This window comes from Nakaseomyces glabratus, chromosome M (genome assembly GCF_010111755.1).
Source record: "Nakaseomyces glabratus chromosome M, complete sequence".
In the NCBI taxonomy this organism is placed as follows: Eukaryota; Fungi; Ascomycota; class Saccharomycetes; order Saccharomycetales; family Saccharomycetaceae; genus Nakaseomyces; species Nakaseomyces glabratus.
Window position 1 is genome coordinate 558,785 of NC_088963.1, and position 19,823 is coordinate 578,607.

Consider the following 19,823-nt stretch of genomic DNA (forward strand, 5'->3'; position numbering starts at 1 on the left):
TTTGACAGATTATTCCAAATTTCAACATATCTACTGCTTGCCATAACATTCAGATTTACCAACAAAATATAAACTCGAAAAATTAAAAAACTGAAAAAAATAAATCTCCGCGACGGGGAATTGAACCCCGATCTGGCACGCGACAAGCGCCCATTCTGACCATTAAACTATCGCGGATTAATGATTTGTTGAGATAAGAAATAAATTTGGCCTTTATATTCATATACATGACAAACCAAAAATGGCGAGTGAGTCGCTTAACATCTAGATTAATAGATGTATATCCTTTGCAGTCAAAAGTCTCTAATACAACAATCCATGAAGTATAACAAACTTGTTGGAGTTGCCACATAATAATTGAGTACGCCTACAATTTCGAATTAGTACGCTGTCACATAAAAAAATACCTCATACAATGACAGTATCTCTCTAAATAAAGTAAAGTAAACCACTTATCCTGAACACAATAATCAATTGAATCATTAATTGCAACTTTAACTTGCCATTTACCTCAGAGTAAAATGAACCAAAAAAAAAGCACTCACGATGGGGGTCGAACCCATAATCTTCTGATTAGAAGTCAGACGCGTTGCCATTACGCCACGCGAGCATCTTAACTTGTTGTGACTGAAAAAAATTTGTTGATCATAGATTACTTATTGCCTATGTAAGTGATAATAGGTCTCACGTGACTCATGGTAATGAATATATATGAAATTGGAGAATGTAGAGATACTTTTGAGGATACACTTTTAAGTTGTGGTGTACTCTTCTGAAATTAAGACACAATCCCAAAAGTATATAACGGAGATTATTCTTTAAGTAACTATCTAGATCATATTACTCTCTCTGAACATTGTTGTATTTGCTATTAAAATTTCATAAGAGAGGAACCAACAATTATTTAAATACCCTTACTTAATTTTATTTCTTATAGTATATTTGCTAGATAATTCACCATGGAACTTGTTTATCCTTTGTTGTGTCAAACTATAGCTAATGGTGAATTGGCTTCCCTAAAGCAACAGGTTATGAGCCTTGCCGCAAACACCTATGATGCAAGCACAACTATTAAACTAACTGAAGTTGGGGACTATAAAAAATGGATACAAATGTTAGAATCCACTTTAACCATGGCTCATTCAGCATGGTCTGAATTCTATCATGCAGGACCTTATGATGTGAAGACTATAAGTGATCCTACAGTTAAAATCCAACTTTCATTCCTGAACGATGCATTGGTTTGCTTAATTAAGAAAAGGGTATCTGACGATGCGGTTAAAAATATTAATAAAATAATATTATCCCTCACTAATTTCTCGAACTCAGCCTTCAAGATACTAGATTACCTTAAAGGAAGATATGACAGAAATAACAGCAGAACATCATTTAAACAGAATTATGGGTGGATTACAAACTACCAATCAATGACCCATGAAGATTTATTTCGTGAGATCACTTCAATGATGGAAGCTCTGTTAAATTACGATGAGTATGAACTAGCATTGTTAAACACCATACCCAAAGATGATCAAGCCAAATTCATAGTAAGAAAAGAGAATCTAATCAAACAATCTGCAGCAGGTATGATGCTCGGATATTTACCAGAACATCTCAGAGAAGGATATTTTAAACAATGGGGACATACAGCAGAGTTTCAGACTTACGAAATTGTAGACATTGTAGTTGGTTCCAATGTCAACAATTCTCAGTCGGTTAACCATGGTTCCTTAGCAAATGCAGAAAATAAAAACTATAAGAAACAAAACAGAGACAAAAAACCACATTTCCGCAAACAAAAAACTAAGCCCAAGTGCCTATACTGCGGAAAACCGCATAAGCTCAGTGAGTGTAAAATACTATTCCAAGATAATCCTGATGCCGAAGTATTCAAAACTTTCGGTCCTCCAAGCATCGATGAGGAGCTATCCGGTGCGTATGAATACACGATCCAAGAGAAACCTGAGACATTGATATGGAATTCTGGGGCCAGTACTCACATGTGCTGCAATAAACAATTCTTCATTGAATATAAGGATTTGAAAGCACATACAAGTGAAATATCACAATATCCGACAACAAGTTGCCGCGAAGCACGTGAGGCTTCAATACATGCCTACAAAGAACCAGCTAGCCGACATCATGACCAAGACCATACCCAGAACCCAGCACGAGGCCTTAAGGAACTCGATTCTGTAGCCATTATAAAGTCTGGGGGGAGTACCACTTACTCAGTTCAAGCGGTATGGAGGGGATGTTGAACATAGATTACTTATTGCCTATGTAAGTGATAATAGGTCTCACGTGACTCATGGTAATGAATATATATGATATTGGAGAATATAGAGATACTTTTGAGGATACACTTTTAAGTTGTGGTGCACTCTAATATAAAATGAAGACACAATCCCAAAAGTATATAACGGAGATTCTTCTTCAAGTAACTAGCTATCTCATATTACTCTCTCTGAACATTGTTGTATTTGCTATTAAAATTTCATAAGAGAGGAACCAACAATTATTTAAATACCCTTACTTAATTTTATTTCTTATAGTATATTTGCTAGATAATTCACCATGGAACTTGTTTATCCTTTGTTGTGTCAAACTATAGCTAATGGTGAATTAGCTTCCCTAAAGCAACATAATTAGCTTCTTATTACGGAGAGGGAGAGAAAGAGATATGATCTATTCAATAGCGTTAAGATATGAAATTGCATAGCTACATAGCATTAATAAATGAGAGTGAAAAATGTTATCTTAGCAAGCTCTTTATTTAAAAACTATGCTGCAAGAGCTAACCACTAAAGTACAATTTAATGCGCTGGTGCCTGTAATTCGCTTCAATTTAGACACATCATAGAGAACGTGCTTGAAATACCCAAAATGACAACAGTAGCAACTATTAATTATAACTTTAATGTTGGGATATCAAAAGTACATAAGAACACTACACATTGTTTTTGATCTGTTACACGTAACAAACATACTTTTAATGGTAAGGCTTACTTCCTTCACATTTTCCTCATTGACTTATGAAATTAATACTTTAAAAATTGCCACGTTCATCCATTATTATAGGACCATAAAATCAGCTAGGTACTGACCGTATAAGTTAGATAGAACTTACCTAACAATATTTTGATACATGAATCTAAATATTTCCCATCATTATGCCAAAAAGCTACAATGAAAATGATATATGGAAGATAAGAGATGTATTTGGTAGAGATCTATCATATATTTCAAGTTGCCTCCCATCATTGGAGGATTATAAGCAAATCAATTTGAATAGCAGCGATTTAGAAAGCGGATATTCCCCTTTACATGTAACTCTGAGAGAAAGATTATTACAGAAGAGTTTTCTGCTCTACAAGAGGTGGGTTGACGATGAGAAACAGATGAGTTATAAAATTGGACAGCACATTTTGGCTCGAAAGGATAGAGAGGGTCTTACACCTATGGATCTATACAATATCGAATTCCAAAGAGCCCTGAAAGTTAAACCACAATTATTAGAATACACAATTGATAATGGGAATTTAAAGCCAAAGGTTATTTTTGAAAAAGTTAATCATTTGGATAGTGAAGGTATAGCCACTACTAAAAGTTGTAGCAATAATGAGCTGCTAAGAAGTACATCTTTTCTAGAAATACCTCAAAATTATAGTGACATGGCCAAAATACGAAATTTAGGTGGATCTCATTTATTAACTTTCGGCTCAAATGTTAACGCCCAATTAGGTACAGGAAATAAAGATGATAGACAGCATTTTCACGAAACAGACTACCAACAACTTGGCGGAGATTTACCACTAGACCCGAAAAAATTTTCTATAAAAGAGGTCCTTATGTCAAGATACCATTGTTTAGTAATTAATTCTTTTGGAGAAGTTTTCACGTGTGGGAATAGTAATAGAGGTAGACTTGGTAACGGTGAAACTAACACAACAGTATCTGTTTTTACAAAAATTGCAACGTTTGAGACGGGTGTCAGACATGTTTCCATAAGCAATCATCATAACCTTTTAGTAGATGGGAATGGCTATATTTATTCTTGGGGGTGGAACCAATATTATCAATTAGGCTATACATCTAGTAATAAACAGGGCGATTCAAAACATACGCTATGTAAATCATCACCAAAAAGAATTCCATATTTTGATAATATTAATATCAAGTATGTGGCGTGTTCAAAAGTACATTCATGTGCTCTAAGTCAGGATAATAAATTGTATTTATGGGGACTAAATCTTGGTCAGATGGGAAATAAAAAGCCATTACATGTTAATCTTGATATTTCTCATGACCATAACAATGGATACATTATTGAAAGTCCACTAGTAATTGATTTGTCACATCTACAGGTTGAACAGGTCTTAGCTCTAGAGCTTGTGACTTTTATAAGATGTTCCGGAAACACGCTAATTGTTCTCACTGATTTTTGTATGAGGACTTTTAAGATATCTACCCCAAAACCTAAAAATCCTACTAGAATTGATATATTCTCACATTATACACCAAAAACGATATCGGCTGACGTTGTTGACATGAAGTGCTCTAATAAGGTTGGAAATCATCTTTTTTTCAAATATGCTTCTGGCAGAGTCGGATACTTGTCCCTCAAAAAGGAGAACGTGGAGTCGTGGTCAAAATTATCGAATGAGCTGCCAATATCATTTTCTTGGAAGCCAAATTTTGCAAGAAACAATTGTACAGATTTTGCAGTTGGCTACAATGGAGATATCATAATTTGCACCTATGGAGGGGAAATATTTATATCTAGAAACCATGCGGAATTTGAAAGAATTTACAGTAACAAATTAATCACCGGTAGGGCTGTTAAGATTTCGAGTGATACATCACTCGGCTCCGTTGCAATTATAAAACAGGATTATCTATTTATGCCCGCCAAATATTTAAAAGATACGTTTGATTTTGATCTGGCTATTTATTCACCAATTTACCAAAACGTCGGTGACACATTATCTTTAGGATCATTAGGTCTCCAATGTCATGTTAAGGAAACTGACAGTCAACTCTTCCTGTCTTCAAAGTCTAATATATCTAACTTGCGCTACTCAGAAATTAATGGGTCTAGTGTAAATGAAAACCAAATCAAATGCTCCTCATATGACGTTATTTTGAATAATGATAGGGGCATTATAGAATGCTATTCGTTCAAATCACTATTTTCTCTTCGTTGTTCCAAGTTCCTTAATGCTATTTTAAATGATGGTAAATTTACAGTAAATAATGAACTTTTTTTTACCGCTAATGAAACAGCAAATGGCATATTACAGATAAAAACCCATGATTTAACCACATCAGCTGTCTACTATAAAATTTCAGTTGATCTTGTTCATTTTCTACTAACTGATGTTAAACCTGCAAACCAACAGAGGTCAATAGCCATATTATCCATAACAGACAATTATGCACATGGTACTACATTGAGAAATGCACTCAGTTCGTACTTACTGGGTATGCTAACAAATGATACTGATGAAAATAGAATAAAATCGCCCGGTAACCATCTGCTGGGAGATACCATACTAAGACTTAAAGATAAAACTCTAATCGTCGACTCATTCCTACTGTCAGCAAGAAGCAATTACTTCAAAGGGTTACTTTCAAATAGTGTTTTTTGTGAAAAAGATAATGACGGAAAGTATTTGATTAATTTGGAAATTTATTCCTATAAACAGTTTGATATTATATTAAAGTACTTATACGGTGTTGATTTTTCTGATCTGCACCCTCACTATGAGAGTGAAGATGGCGGACTCACTAATTTTCTTGAAAGTCTAGTTCTGGCCGATGAGCTATGTCTAGAACCATTAAAATGCTATATGCAGGTGCTTTTAAGCCAATTTATTGACGGAAATTCAATTATTCCATTATTTATATATTCCGTGAGGAGTAATGCAGAAATGCTATGTCTATTATGCTCCACATTCATTGCTATACATATCGGCGTTTTGTTTGTCAAGGATAACGTACAACTCATATCACAGAATTTTGATGATTCTCATTGGAAAATACTACAAAACAATATATCGTATATTACTTCTGAGCAATTGAATCACGAGCTGTGGTATAACAACTCAACTGATAACTGGAGATCTTTGTTCAAGAATGATATCAATAAATTCAATAGCAAGTTCATTTCCCCCAAAGATAAATTTAGTCCTATTTTTGATATTAAAGATACTTTGGAAGTTTCAAGCAAAAAGACTTCTACTGATAGGAGGAGGTCATCCACATCGACTAGACCAATTAAATTTAAAAACACAACAATGAATAATACTTCTGACAACCCGCATAGAAGACAAAGTAATGGCTCTGTCAGTATAGCTGAAAAGCTGTCAGCATCTAATTCATCTGATGAGGACTCACAATTTATAGAAGTTACAAGAAAACCGAAGAGGAAGAGTGTTTCTAATATACAGGAATCGCAGACTCCGGTGCCCAAGCTACATCCTCCAAAACCAAATATTCTTATCCATAGGAAACTTTCTGGTGACGAGAAACTACTACCATCCTTGATATCGAATGAACCAATTGTGGAAATACCTAATCAGAAAAAAAACCAATCAGAAATAGGCCCAAAAAAACCTATTTCATTTAAAAAAACCTCTCAAAAGGAAAGAATTAAAACTACAACACAAGCAGATAAGCAGAAAGAGAACAAAACGAAAGAATCTGCTTGGACTAATCAGAAACAAAACAGTAGTTTATCAAACCCAAAAGACAATCAAACCTCGAAATTAGCTGCATTGCCATCTTTAAACGATAGCAAATTACAGAAACAGGACTTGAAACCAAACAAAAAGAGCAAAAAGAAAGCGAACAACAAACAATCAGCCGAATTCATTAGCAGCGGTAATTTTGCCGGTTTAACTCCCTACCTAAGCACAGTACACAAAGAGAGCGTCACTACTGATACCACACCCTCATGGACAGCCTCTACTGTATCCGATTTCAAACAAAAAGTTGAAGCACAAGAATTTGAAAAGTGGTTTCAAGAAGAGAGCAAAAGAGTTCAATTGGAATTGGAAAGAAGGGGGTCTTCTCATCATGACGAATTAAAGGTTCTCTATGATAGTTCACAAAACATACCGGGCTTTGTCATAGATTCTAATGTTAAGAAAGCAGGTAGAAAAATCAAAGGAAAGTTCAAAGCAAAATTAAAAAATAAAGACGAGAATATAAATAGTATACAGTAAGTACAATTGTATCATATAAGTTCATAACGTACGTGAAAGAGATGCCTAAAAATCGAACAAAAAGACCAAGGTAAAACAAGTAAAAACGAGAATATTATTTATTTATGCTGGATTCTAAGATCAACTCACGTCTAACCCGATAGCTCGCATATATCCTTTTCTCCTTGCTCTTTATTTGTCGTTCTGGGCTGCTCGTTTTTGGAAACTGATTGCTCTCTGGGAATGGATGCACGAAGTTTAGCATATTTCTCTATAACATCTTCCTTTCTCAGAACATCCTCAGCAGCCTTCACACCGGCCAGTTTAATATTTCTCGCCTTACCAACCCCAAGTATAGTACCATCTCCAGTTCTGCATTGTACAATTGTCACTGGATTTTCATTAGTGGGTCTCTGTACTGTATGATAATGTAGTTTTAAAGCTGCATAACCAATCAATGAATATAGCTTTCTCTTGGCATTCATGTCTAAATTGTTTGTTGGCTCGAGTTGAATACTTGTTTTCATTGCTTCTTCGATCTTCGGCTTCGCAAGCTTCTTTAGCCACTTTCTTATTTTGACTAAGTTGGTCTTTGGATCGTCCTCCATTAATCCTCCAATATAGGCCTCAAAAATATCGGCGGACGTCTTGGAAGTACTTAGATCGACATCGGGAGACAAGTTACTTTTCAGCTGTTTTGGAAGCTCGTACAATTCCGACCACTCTCTCAAGGTCTCATTTTTAACAAGTTTTTTCCTCAATTCTGTCAAGTTACCTTCATTTAATGACGGGAACTTGTTATAGATAATCATAGTCATTACTGTGTTTAGGATAGAGTCACCCAAAAACTCCAATCTTTCGTTATTAGATTTGATAATATCACTTTCATTCAAATATACCTTATCATTCACCAGTGACTTGTGCATGAAAACTCTGGCTCTAATTACATGGTCCTTGATCTCTGGCATCTCCGGTGGCCATTTCGAGGATTTCTCCTTTGAAGTGATACACTCAGAGGATTCGCTACTCTTGGCCACAGACAAATCCAGGTCTAGCCGTCCGATATCGTCATCCTCCAAATCTTGTAAATCACTGAGTTCCAAATCACCCAGCACCGGCTCCCTATTAGAAGCATCGAACTTCGCCTCATACCCACTAATATCGTCCAGCAGAGTGGACTTGTTGAGATCATGTAGTGTCTTAATCTCAGCGGCCAACTTCAATGGATACCTGGTAAACAAAGAGATTAGCTGCGGTGGCACTTTCTCAGGGTCAGACAGCGAGTTCAAAGTCTCATAATACTGGACTATATTCGGGGACAGCTTCAGAATACGCTGGTAAGCCTCCACCAATTTATGCACCGCATGCTCTATCTGGATAGCATTAGAGTATTGGTAAGTACCAACTTGCTCAGTCGAATTCTTCTCATACAAGTCAACCAACTCAGACGTTAATCGGGATTTCTTCTTGGAAGCTTTCCCAACTTTCCCAATTTTACCCATCGCTCGCTAATACAACTCCTAGTAGTATACAATTTTGCCCTTATGTAACTGATAAAAACAACAAGCGTTCTTATACTCCCAATAGAAGCGATGAGCTGAGCTTTATTTTTTTTTTTTTTCACTGCAGAATTTTATTTTTTTTTTTTTCGTTCAGTTTTTCAGTTCTTTTTTTTCTTCCCACAGCTTGTTCCCTCCCTGTCACGCAGAAGGAAAAGAAAGGGCTTAGATAATGGTAATGATTGCGCCAGAGATATACTTCTTGTCCTTGACATACAATCTATTTAATCCTGGGGTTTGGGTTTGTCCTTTACATACCTCCATCTGCCATTTCCATCTTTTGCTAGTTGCAAAGTGTAAAAAATTCCATAACACCGAATCACTTTCCTAATCGGGAAAATCGAAGCTTTTCCCATTTCATCCCAAAAATCTATTTGGAACCTTCGCTTCGGTCCAACCTTAATTCACCTCCTTTAGAAAAGCCCGCATAGAGGATCAGCTATTTCCCCATTTGATATTCTATGCTCTCTCTGAAGCACAGAAACATTCGATTGTTGGATCTCGCATCTCGTGCTTTTGTACGTACATCTCTGTGTGTCTGTGTGTCTCTGTGTTTCTCTGAATGTTTACTGTGTCTCTCCGTGTGTTTCTCTGTGAGTGCGGGGGAGGGGCGGGAAGCCAGAGAAGAGTGGGAAGCATACACATTGTTAAATGAAAGGCTTTCTATTAGAATCAGAACTTGTAATTGGCCAACTCATCCTGTGCAGACTCGACATTGTCCTGAATTCCCCCGTGTTCGACAGATCCACGGATGGTGTTGACTGGCTTCGCACTATGTGATTCTGGTATAGACGTCACTGGCTCTGGCTTCTTTACTTCTTCTGGTACTGGTACTTCTGGTACTGGTACTTCTACTTCAACTTCTACTTCTGGTACTTCTACTTCTGGTGCCTGTTGATGGTCGTCAAATTGGAGAATCGCGCCAAACAGTGGGGTGTTTGTCCAGTTGCTCTTGCTCACCTTTCCGTACTTGTTGTCCTTGAAGTTGCTTATATCCCAATTTAGACCAGCTATTTTCATGTTTGGGTAGCTCGGAGGCATGCCAAGATCCTTCATCCTTAGACACCACGGTGGTAACTGACCCGGCTGCAGGCCTAGCGCATGCCTCAAGTCATCGCTGAGCCTGCCTGGTATCCTGTCCTTGACTAGCTTGCGCCATCTGGCTTCACCTTGCAGGTTTCTGTTCTCATAGTATACATCACCGTACGGTAACATCGTGTCAGGCTTCCACTTCTTTCCTAGCTTGAAAAACACATCGTAAAGCTTCTTGTAATCCAGATCTAGCTTTCCAAGCTTGGGTCGTACCGCGTTTCTCGTTTGCTCCTTCAGTTTCTCTTGCTCTTCATCCTCAGGGAGCGTATTCCTCATGGAGTCCACACCTGTCTGCTTGATCAGGTCTGGCAGCTCAAACGGCTTCTTCTCCAGCAGCGACCGCCCAGATAGATAGTCCCGCTTCGATTGCCAATGGCTCGGCACTTGTACAACGTTAAACGACGTCTTTACAGAAGCCAAAAAATAAGGCTCCTTGGCATCACAGTCGTGCTTCTCTATCAGCTGTGGTGTCAGCACAGAGCTTTTCAACTCAGCAAGCGTCGGTTTGTTCATTAACCTTGCCTTTCTGTTTGAAAGCGGCTGTGGGATGGCATCTGCACTTTTAGCATCTGCACTTTTAGCATCTGCACTTTTAGCATCTGCAACATGATCATCGCGTAAAGTAGGTTCATGGCTCGCTACCTTAGGATTCCTGTCTTCTTCCACATCCCGTTCTTCAACGCCATTGAACTTCTTGAATAACTCCCGGTACTCTGACTCGAGGTTAGGTGTCGCATTCACACGCTTCTTCTTCTTGGCAGGCTGCTTATGCGTGGTCTCTATCGCGTCTATTATACTGGCCTTAACATCCGACACACCCGATCTCTTACGCTTGCTTCTGGCCATCCTTGTTGCAACGCCCTATCGGTATGATACACACTGCCTTTACACACTGAATACTATATACGCTCCGGTTGCAGTTTTTATTACTTTGCAGCTAAGCTCATCGCAACTTATCCACTGCGCATGTGCAAAGTGATAACAGTTACCTGGTTTCATCAAACTTGGATATACTCATTGGCAGAACAATTGAAGAAGTTATGCCAGGATTTGATACCTACATGCTGATAGTAAACTGAGGCAAATATGTGGGAACTTGGGTGTCCCCAAAAGCAATACTGCAAAAGGTTATACAACCTTCCCATGCAATACTCTTGTTATCACGTTGTATATCACCTAAAATGTACTCTGTACTTCACATCCCACAATTTCCACATTGTCTTTCCTTAAAGGAATTTCAATTGTTTGAATTGAAGGGGGTGATGCTCATCGCTTTTAAATTTTTCAAAAATTTTCAGCTTTTTTTTTTTTGAAATTTTTCAGTTTATATAATATTATTAAGTAAAGATAGTTTCAACAGTGTGATATCTGAGCGGTCCTGCAGCTGGTGAGATAATATCGTTGATATCAAGTTAGTGGACACTGGTGTTGCTTTTCGGGTTTACGTTTGGCAATCTATTAGTGAACGTGGAAAGATGATGGTGTTTGAAAGCAATAACAAACGTCCTGCTACTGAGGAACTACCGGATATAGAATCGAAGAAACCCAGGGTTGATATCGTGGGTTCTACAGAGATATACGTGGAAGCTGGTAATGATGCTCATTTCTCAGATGAAATGTATAGAAAATTTATAAAAAATGCTCTTGATGAACTAGAAAAGGTATGTTATAGCCCTCAAAGACAGAATTGAAAAAAAAATATAAAGTGTTACTGGATAGAAGCTTGTCAATTTTAACTTTGATGTAGCTTGTCCAGATACACTTTGTGGATTTCTAATTTAACCGGATATTTGTTTTTACTAACATTGCTCTCCATTACACAAACATCAACAATAAAAATTATTAGAAATAACAACAGAACGAAGAATATAGAGACAACTTAAATGAAAAAAATGAAACTACCTATGGTCAACATTTCTTACAATATTTCTCTGTTTCAGTTTTATTGCTGTTTCTTCTAATTTTGAGTGATATTTGATGGGTATATTCCACACAGAATGATCCAATGCAAATAAATGCCATAACGAGTCAGATATCCCTGTCAGCGAAGAATCCTGATAGAATTAGTACAAAGAATTTTACTATCCTTCTGGAAGTACTTTCAAACAATATAAACAAAGTGGATTCTTCCAAGGGTTTGCCTCTGATTCAATGTATCATAAATTTCGAAAAATGGTGGGAACTTCCTGATCCTGCCTTAGGTAAATATATATTTTTCATTAAGGTACTTTGTTCAAGTATACCTAAATGGTGGCAAGATGTGGCTATGATAATGATATCCAGCTTCATCTTGAGTTCTGAAAAGACTACACAACACCATGAATTACTGAAGTACTTCTTACGCATGATACCTTCCTCTATGAGTTATATCGACTCATACCTGATAAGGTATTTCCCTAACAAAAATGACTCCAAGAAGAACATAGTCAACTACATATCGAATGTCTTGATGCTGACTAGCTATTGTCAAGAACTGAAGTTTCAAGCTTGGTCCTTGATCATGGAAAGAGTCATCTCAATTGATGTTGAGCTACAAAATGAACTAGACGAGTTGGATGATGATATAGATGATGAAATGGTAGACGATGATGGCGACGACAGTGATGAAGATGAAGATGATGAGGATGAAGATCATAGTGGCGCTGAAGATGATGCGGAAGATGATGAGGATGAAGATGACGGTGATGATTTCGATGACGCCGATGGCCAAGAAGAGTACAATATTGATCTCACTCAAGGTATCAAGGAACTGTCAAATAAGCTTGATGCCATTCTATCTTTATTGAGTTCGGAGATTATCAAAGACATGACACCAGAGAAGCTTGAGAGTGGTGAAGGTATTGGAACATTCAATACTCTGACCACTTTGTTCAAAACTCACATTCTACCAACATACTATACCCGTTCAGTGCAATATATCATGTTCCATCTCTCACAACAACAACTCGAATTGATGGATTCATATCTCGTCACATTGATAGATATTTCTTTTGCTGCAAACGAGACATCAGAAAAGAGGATCAAATCTTTACAATACCTGGGATCATATATTGCTAGAGCCAAGAAGTTGTCAAGAACACAAATAGTCTTTGTTGCAAGCTACTTGACATCTTGGTTAAACCGTTACGTGATAGAAAGAGAAGAGGAAGTTAACCAACCTGGAGGTATGGACAGGTTCAAGCATTTTTATGCAGCTTTCCAAGCTCTATGTTACATCTTTTGTTTCAGACATAAAGATTTGCGGGATGTGGACGGTAGCTGGGAATGTGAACTGGACAAGTTCTTCACGAGAATGGTTATTTCCAAATTCAATCCGTTGAAGTACTGCAATGAGAACGTTATGCTAATGTTTGCAAGAATTGCCCAAGAGGAAGACGTCGCATATTGTTTCAGCATCATTGAAAACAACAACAACGAATTGCTAAGAGGTATTATGGGTAAAGCGGACTCCTCTAGAGGTGGTACTCCTACACCAATGGGACCAGCAACATCTTGGTCCTTGGCCACTAGGCAACAATTTATAGATTTACAAAGCTACTTCCCATATGATCCATTGTTCCTAAAGAATTACAAGAACATGATGAAGGAGTATTACATCGAGTGGAGCGAAGCAGGCGGAGAATATGAAAGCGATGGATCAGACGAGTGATTGTTTGACTTTTTATCAATATTCACACAAATCTCCCAGAAGCATATCAATACCAATGGCATTATTTTATTCTACAATTTTTTTTCTCTACATTATTGATTTTTTTACTACATTATATTTTCTTTCTTCTGCAAAATGGAGAAAGAGCGGTGCATTATAGATTTTTCATCCTTAAGTTTCTTTATCTTAAATCCAAACCTCATATTAATACCAAAAGTACATCTCTCAAGAGACATACTCTATATTATTTCTCTGTATTTAATATATACAATCCCCAGCAAATACATTCTAAACTTCGCAATATAGTTGCTTACGTTAACTGCAATGGCTCTGCCAAAATTTTCTCTGACAAAAATTGCCAAAATAACGTCTTTCCTGAAGAACATCCTGCAGTAAAACATTGAACAAAATTCAATGTCAAAGTCATGGTTTGCCAGGTTTTTGACATAGACTGGCATTCCAAGGAAGGTTACAGTAAATTGTTATTGATCTGAATCCCAAAGTCAAATCTTGACATTGCAAGCAGTGAAAGGCTTGCAGATATATTCCTGACTTGGAGGTGGACAGTAACCAGCAAAGATATTGATCAATAAAGGACGGCTAAGTACTGCCAACGTAATCAAATTAATATACACAGGAGGACAGCAATTGATAGAGGAAGTACTAAGATGCCTAAGCGGACTTTGGAAGAATGGGAAGAGGATGCTATGGAGTCGGTGCCGTACCTGGCCAGTGATGAGAAAGGGTCAAACTACAGAGAGGCTACTCAACCGGTGATTCTTGAGGATTCTAAAATTGTTCAACCTAAATTGGAAGTTCATAAAACAGTGAAGCCATGGGTACATTTTTTAGCTGGTGGTATAGGTGGTATGGCAGGAGCTGTAGTGACGTGCCCATTTGATTTAGTGAAAACTAGGCTGCAAAGTGACATATACCAGAACATGTACAAGAGTCAAGCTGAAGCTTTGATGATGAATACCACAAGACCTAGAATTGTGAATTTGACCTTACAAGCTGCAACACATTTCAAAGAGACAGTTAGCATTATTGGAAATGTGTATCGCCAAGAAGGTTTTAGAAGTTTGTTTAAAGGTTTAGGTCCCAACTTAGTTGGCGTAATTCCGGCAAGAAGTATTAATTTTTTCACCTATGGTACTACAAAGGACATATACTCCAAGGCCTTCAACAATGGACAAGAAGCACCTTGGATCCATTTGATGGCTGCTGCCACAGCAGGCTGGGCAACTGCAACAGCTACCAATCCTATATGGATGGTGAAGACCAGAGTTCAACTTGATAAAGCTGGGAAAACAAGGACATACAAAAATTCATATGACTGTTTGAAAAGTATTTTGAGAAATGAGGGTATATATGGACTTTACAGAGGTTTGAGTGCGTCATATCTTGGCTCAGTCGAAGGTATCTTACAGTGGCTACTATACGAGCAACTAAAACATTTAATAAAGAAAAGATCCATAGAGAAATTTGGAGCTCATGATGAAAGCACCATGACTACAACAGATAAGATAAAACAATGGTGCCAGAGATCGGGGGGTGCAGGCCTTGCAAAATTTATGGCTAGTATAGTAACTTATCCCCACGAAGTTGTGAGAACCAGATTAAGACAATCGCCATTAGAGAATGGTAAAGTAAAATATACTGGACTTGTACAAAGCTTCAGAGTTATCATCAAGGAGGAAGGCTTAGCATCCATGTATAGTGGTCTGACTCCTCATTTAATGAGAACTGTTCCAAATAGTATTATTATGTTTGGTACTTGGGAGGTTGTGATAAAATTGCTTTCTGATATTTGAATACCTTAATGCGATCATGTGAGCACACACTTGAGTGTTGAAAGCTATATCTGATGTTTTGATGACCTTCTTAACGATAAATACCCAAATTTGCTTCGGGAATAATTCAAATACCATAGTTCATGCGATCGAATATACGAGGCACCTAAGTTCCCGTTAACTAATATTTATTGTTTCACGATTTTTGTTCCATTTTCATTGTTATTAATTTATGTTTTTGTTTCGTGATTTCATCCTCTAAAACTGTCCATATAAGCAGCGAAGAATAACGCAATCATTGTCTTGTGAATATCAAACCTACATAATACACCTAATAGAATATTTTGAAATTAAATTGCATCATTAAAAATGTATATATGTTATTGCTAATCAGAGGTAAACTAACCACATTCAACTAAGATAGTTCAACTATTTCATCATGAAATATAATTACTTAAAGTATCACTGTATAGTAACTTGGCATGAAATTGATTAATCTGCCATAATGATGTCTTTGTCACCAGATTGTTCGTTATTTGTAGAAAGTCCTTCCTGCGAACTGCTACCACGATCAACTTCTCCTCTTGACATATATTTTAGGACATCTTCGACTTGGAATGGACTCTGTGCTCTTTGTCGTACTGACGTCTTCACAGGTTTTAATGCATTCCCCAACACGTCTAAGTCGTCAGCGGTATCCCCATTAGATTCACGCTTTTCAAACTCCTTGGCAAATACTTCTAAAGCCCATTTAGAGTCCTCGTTGTTCTTTTCCAGTATTTTCTCAATTTCATCATCACGCATCATATTCGTATCCACACCTGAAGCTTCAATGGCATCTTTAATCCATTCCTCTACTTCAGGTATGTTCTTTTTTCTTAGTAATGTAGTCAGTAGACTTTCATGAGATGTAGTAGGGAACTTTGGTAAAGGGTATACTATTGTTGAGTCCAGTGTATCTTCGAAATGTTGTAATGTAGATGTCACAGACATAAGCTGCGATAATGTCACATTGATCTGAGACTGCAGAGAATACCACTGAGTCAAATCAGCTCTTGAAAGATCGTCTCGGATACGACGCAACGAGTGTGTCAACTGGGCGAGTCTCATCCTCACCGAGTCCAATGCAGGACCGGGTACTCCACTATAATCGGGCTTTATATCTTCCACTAATGCTCCATTTATTCCAGACATGGTCCCCACTAGTTATGCAATTAATCTATGTTAACCACCGTCAAAGTACTGTAGTGTAATTTTCAAAGAGGTTGCTCTATTATATGTTACCGTTGTGCTAAGAGTTGTCCAAGAATTCGCAGTTTCAATTTAACTCGCCTTTTTCTCACTGAAGCTTTATGAAAAATAGTTGCGATGAGCTCATCGCATAATAAAGGCTAGAAATAGTTTCAATTGATTCAACCCATTGATACTCTAGATACTATCAATAAGCAACTGAAAGATAATTTTAATTAGCTTTTGACTAATAAATGGTGCATTCTGATAATAATATCATTAAGGACCCGAAGAGGAATGGCGAGAAACCGGTGGAGATGATTCTGAATGGTAACAGGAAAGAATCAAAACGCTACAATGAACAGCTGTCGTCATTAGAAGAAAGAAAGCAAAAGAAGAAACTAAAAGTAGTCCAGGAAGACTCAGCTTATATGGACCAGAGTGCCAATCAAACTAGCTCTGCCGGTTTAGACAAAGATACCAATGAATTAGGACCGAAGAGTATATTTTATGACCCTGACTGGAATCCCAAAGGAGAAGCACCTGATGGTTTCAGAAACGTACCTTATAATCCCAAGACATTCAAAAGGCTGCATAATCAAATAGAGGAGGATTTAGGTTCTTTATCAGGTAAGTTAAAGTATCCTGAGTAACGAAGTGTGATGAAACACTCCCTACATGCAAATTATTAAATGACTATATCTATATATGTCCCATAATGGTAACCAAGCTTTAAGATGGTTTAGAAACAATATTCTTAGCAGGCCTCCATATTTGTATGGTGTTATCATTACTTACACTTGCCATTAGCCAAGGATCGTGCATATCCCATGATATATCGTTCACGCCTAACATATGACCTCCATGTACAAATATTTCCTTCCCAACAGATGCATCCCATAATTTAACAAGGCCATCTTCTTGACCGGCGGATGCGAAAACAACTCCAATGTTGGGGTTCCATTCTATTGTGGAGATTGATGAGCCATGCTGCATGGTGCTGATCGGTTCCTGATCAAGTTTCCGTATATCCCAAAGGTTTATTCTCCCACAAGTATCAGCTGATGCCACCAATAAACTATTCCCCGGATTAAACTTACAAGTATTTATCCCATCTTCATGTTTATAATTAGATATACTGTTCACCTCTTTCTCTCCATTTAATCTCATATCAAATAAACCAAGTTTGTTGCTCTCACCACATGCAATAAACATTGAGTCATGCATTGGCATCCAATCCAAATCATTACATCCGTTAGAATCAAAAGTGACTGTGAGTTCAGGTTGAGAAATTAGAATATTTGACCTAGAAAACTTCTTGACGTCCCATATGTTGCATTGCCCTTGTGAATAGCTTACTCCTAAAATGCCTTCTTTATGTTTGTTCCAAGATAGAGATACGGCTTCATTAAAATTGTCGAGGTTTTGTGCATCGTGGCTCCCTGAAAATAAACGGGCTTGGAAATCATCAGAAGACTTCGATCTTAGAACTGAATTACCATGCTTAGTCTTGTTAAAAATATAGACAGAACCATCAGAAGATGCTGCTGCTATCAAATCGGGATTCTGAGGTAAATATCTAGATCTATTACAGTCTCCGTTAGGAAATCGAATTGAAACTTCTGTAGTTAAGTTTTTTGGCGGGAGTTTAACCGATGGATCAGGCTTGAACTCCATCTCATCCATATCGAAATTATTTAAAGAGGACCAGTTCAGGTGCTTCAGGGTAGATATCTTGGAAATGTACACTGATTCATCCTCTGGTAATTGAGATGATGTAAATGATGAGAGTAACAGTCTATGTTGATCTGAACTAGTATCCAAATCAGGAAAAAACTGACATGTTAAGGAGGGCCATTTGGTGGAATTTGTGTTCAGATAATCATACAGTAATTTAGTATTCTTTTTCCAGTGTATATATCTCGTTTGAACATCCTCTGGAATTGTACTAACTGGCTGTTCCTCAATGTCTTCTATATTATCAGCGTCCATTCTTCAGACCAGCTATCTATCACCTGCGTATTTGCTCAATTCACTTGGAAGTTCACTTATGACCTAACTGAATTTGTCTACTAGCCAAAGATATGCTAATAAAGTTTCAAGAACTTCTATATGACTTCATCCATTGATACCAATGTATTCATGCATCACTTATGGCTATGATATGACAATGACAATGCCAATATTCAACCGAATTGGCTTTCGCGTCGTCTCTTCGAAGCCCATCGCGATGCGATGGGAACTTAAAGCGAAAATCACGTGACACATAAATCAGTAGAAATGCAACGTAAGAGTTACCTAATGATACCCATATTTCAGTTGACTGTACCTCGAAATGAAGGTGAAGCAACTATTTGGCAAGTCTATCTAACGCATTTCTGATGTTGTCTATCTTAAACTACTAATAGTATCAATTATCTCTTTGACATACGCCTTCTCTTCCTGCTTGGTACTTTCCAGCTCATCTTGATCGAACGGTTCCATACCCTCATCCTCCACATGTGACTGACTTCTAGTATCTACATGGGATGCACGTATTGTCCTTCTCTTAGTCTTGGCGAGTTTTTCATTACGATCTCTCATGATTTGAAACAGTTTCGCTTGGGACATCCTATTCTTAGTTAGATTTTCTTCAAATTCCTCAGGGAAACCACCCTCAAAGAATTTATCTTTGGCCATTCTTCTAACATCATCCAACATATCTATCTCTGTCCATTTTGAATCCGGCTTATGCGATTGTCTAGATTGTAAATCTCCGCGACTACTTAATGAGTTATTAAAAAATGGTGGACTACCGCTACGATGACTGGAAGTCTGATCCTCCATGTTACCTCTTCTGTTTGAAAACCCATGTATTGTTGAGTAGGAAGTAGCAGTACTCAGCGTTGGCTGGTCTATTCGCTTCGCTCTATCCTTATCTTTATGTTTCAATTTCTTGGTCTTCCCTTTGAGCTTTTTCTTTAGATCAGCAACCATAGCAGCATCTGCTTCAGCTGCTATATTCTTTAAGTCAGGAAAACTTTTCACTGGCGCATGGAACTCGTTCTTTACATCTTCCGGTTGTTTTGCAGCCCTCTCTAAATCCTCCGATTTACTTGGCTTCAACGGACTACCAAATTCAATGTCCATAATTGGTGGTAGACCCTAAAATCAGTTGCCCTATTAATCAGTATTAACAATTCATATATTTAGGTAGGACCCGTCTTTAATACTAAGTCCCAATCTTGCAATGACTACTATGCCTCTATATCATGTTCATATTCCTGCTTTGTCGGGTAAAAGTTTAGAAGCC

General features: G+C 37.5%; 10 protein-coding genes and 2 non-coding genes across 12 annotated transcripts; 5 read left to right on the top strand and 7 right to left on the bottom strand.

The window, feature by feature from the left end:
- Nucleotides 1-105: 105 nt before the first annotated feature.
- tD(GUC)9 lies at nt 106-177 on the bottom strand. Its single transcript has one exon. It is a non-coding gene; the product is annotated as a tRNA-Asp (tRNA).
- Nucleotides 178-538: 361 nt separating this feature from the next.
- tR(UCU)9 lies at nt 539-610 on the bottom strand. The gene has a single exon. It is a non-coding gene; the product is annotated as a tRNA-Arg (tRNA).
- A 349-nt stretch (nt 611-959) lies between these two features.
- On the top strand, nt 960-2,261 carry GVI51_M05049 (DUF5314 domain-containing protein; the record flags this gene model as incomplete). The annotated part of the gene is made up of 1 exon (XM_449568.1): nt 960-2,261. The coding sequence occupies one exon, from the start codon at nt 960-962 to the stop codon at nt 2,259-2,261; it is 1,302 nt and encodes a 433-aa protein (XP_449568.1).
- A 912-nt stretch (nt 2,262-3,173) lies between these two features.
- On the top strand, nt 3,174-7,229 carry GVI51_M05071 (uncharacterized protein; the record flags this gene model as incomplete). The annotated part of the gene is made up of 1 exon (XM_449569.1): nt 3,174-7,229. One exon carries the CDS (start codon nt 3,174-3,176, stop codon nt 7,227-7,229), a length of 4,056 nt encoding a protein of 1,351 aa, XP_449569.1.
- Nucleotides 7,230-7,360: 131 nt separating this feature from the next.
- RNT1 (ribonuclease III) lies at nt 7,361-8,710 on the bottom strand (the record flags this gene model as incomplete). Its single annotated transcript, XM_449570.1, has 1 exon — nt 7,361-8,710. The coding sequence occupies one exon, from the start codon at nt 8,708-8,710 to the stop codon at nt 7,361-7,363; it is 1,350 nt and encodes a 449-aa protein (XP_449570.1).
- A 729-nt stretch (nt 8,711-9,439) lies between these two features.
- On the bottom strand, nt 9,440-10,705 carry CUS1 (U2 snRNP complex subunit CUS1; the record flags this gene model as incomplete). The annotated part of the gene is made up of 1 exon (XM_449571.1): nt 9,440-10,705. The coding sequence occupies one exon, from the start codon at nt 10,703-10,705 to the stop codon at nt 9,440-9,442; it is 1,266 nt and encodes a 421-aa protein (XP_449571.1).
- A 629-nt stretch (nt 10,706-11,334) lies between these two features.
- Nucleotides 11,335-13,508, top strand: RRN3 (rDNA-binding RNA polymerase I transcriptional factor; the record flags this gene model as incomplete). The annotated part of the gene is made up of 2 exons (XM_449572.2): nt 11,335-11,520; nt 11,856-13,508. The coding sequence occupies 2 exons, from the start codon at nt 11,335-11,337 to the stop codon at nt 13,506-13,508; spliced, it is 1,839 nt and encodes a 612-aa protein (XP_449572.2).
- A 668-nt stretch (nt 13,509-14,176) lies between these two features.
- RIM2 (Rim2p) lies at nt 14,177-15,322 on the top strand (the record flags this gene model as incomplete). The annotated part of the gene is made up of 1 exon (XM_449573.1): nt 14,177-15,322. One exon carries the CDS (start codon nt 14,177-14,179, stop codon nt 15,320-15,322), a length of 1,146 nt encoding a protein of 381 aa, XP_449573.1.
- Nucleotides 15,323-15,793: 471 nt separating this feature from the next.
- MED8 (RNA polymerase II mediator complex subunit MED8) lies at nt 15,794-16,495 on the bottom strand (the record flags this gene model as incomplete). Its single annotated transcript, XM_449574.1, has 1 exon — nt 15,794-16,495. One exon carries the CDS (start codon nt 16,493-16,495, stop codon nt 15,794-15,796), a length of 702 nt encoding a protein of 233 aa, XP_449574.1.
- A 290-nt stretch (nt 16,496-16,785) lies between these two features.
- AIM4 (Aim4p) lies at nt 16,786-17,184 on the top strand (the record flags this gene model as incomplete). The annotated part of the gene is made up of 1 exon (XM_449575.1): nt 16,786-17,184. The coding sequence occupies one exon, from the start codon at nt 16,786-16,788 to the stop codon at nt 17,182-17,184; it is 399 nt and encodes a 132-aa protein (XP_449575.1).
- Nucleotides 17,185-17,263: 79 nt separating this feature from the next.
- MSI1 (Msi1p) lies at nt 17,264-18,523 on the bottom strand (the record flags this gene model as incomplete). Its single annotated transcript, XM_449576.1, has 1 exon — nt 17,264-18,523. One exon carries the CDS (start codon nt 18,521-18,523, stop codon nt 17,264-17,266), a length of 1,260 nt encoding a protein of 419 aa, XP_449576.1.
- A 396-nt stretch (nt 18,524-18,919) lies between these two features.
- Nucleotides 18,920-19,660, bottom strand: GVI51_M05247 (uncharacterized protein; the record flags this gene model as incomplete). Its single annotated transcript, XM_449577.1, has 1 exon — nt 18,920-19,660. The coding sequence occupies one exon, from the start codon at nt 19,658-19,660 to the stop codon at nt 18,920-18,922; it is 741 nt and encodes a 246-aa protein (XP_449577.1).
- Between the last annotated feature and the right edge of the window lie 163 nt (nt 19,661-19,823).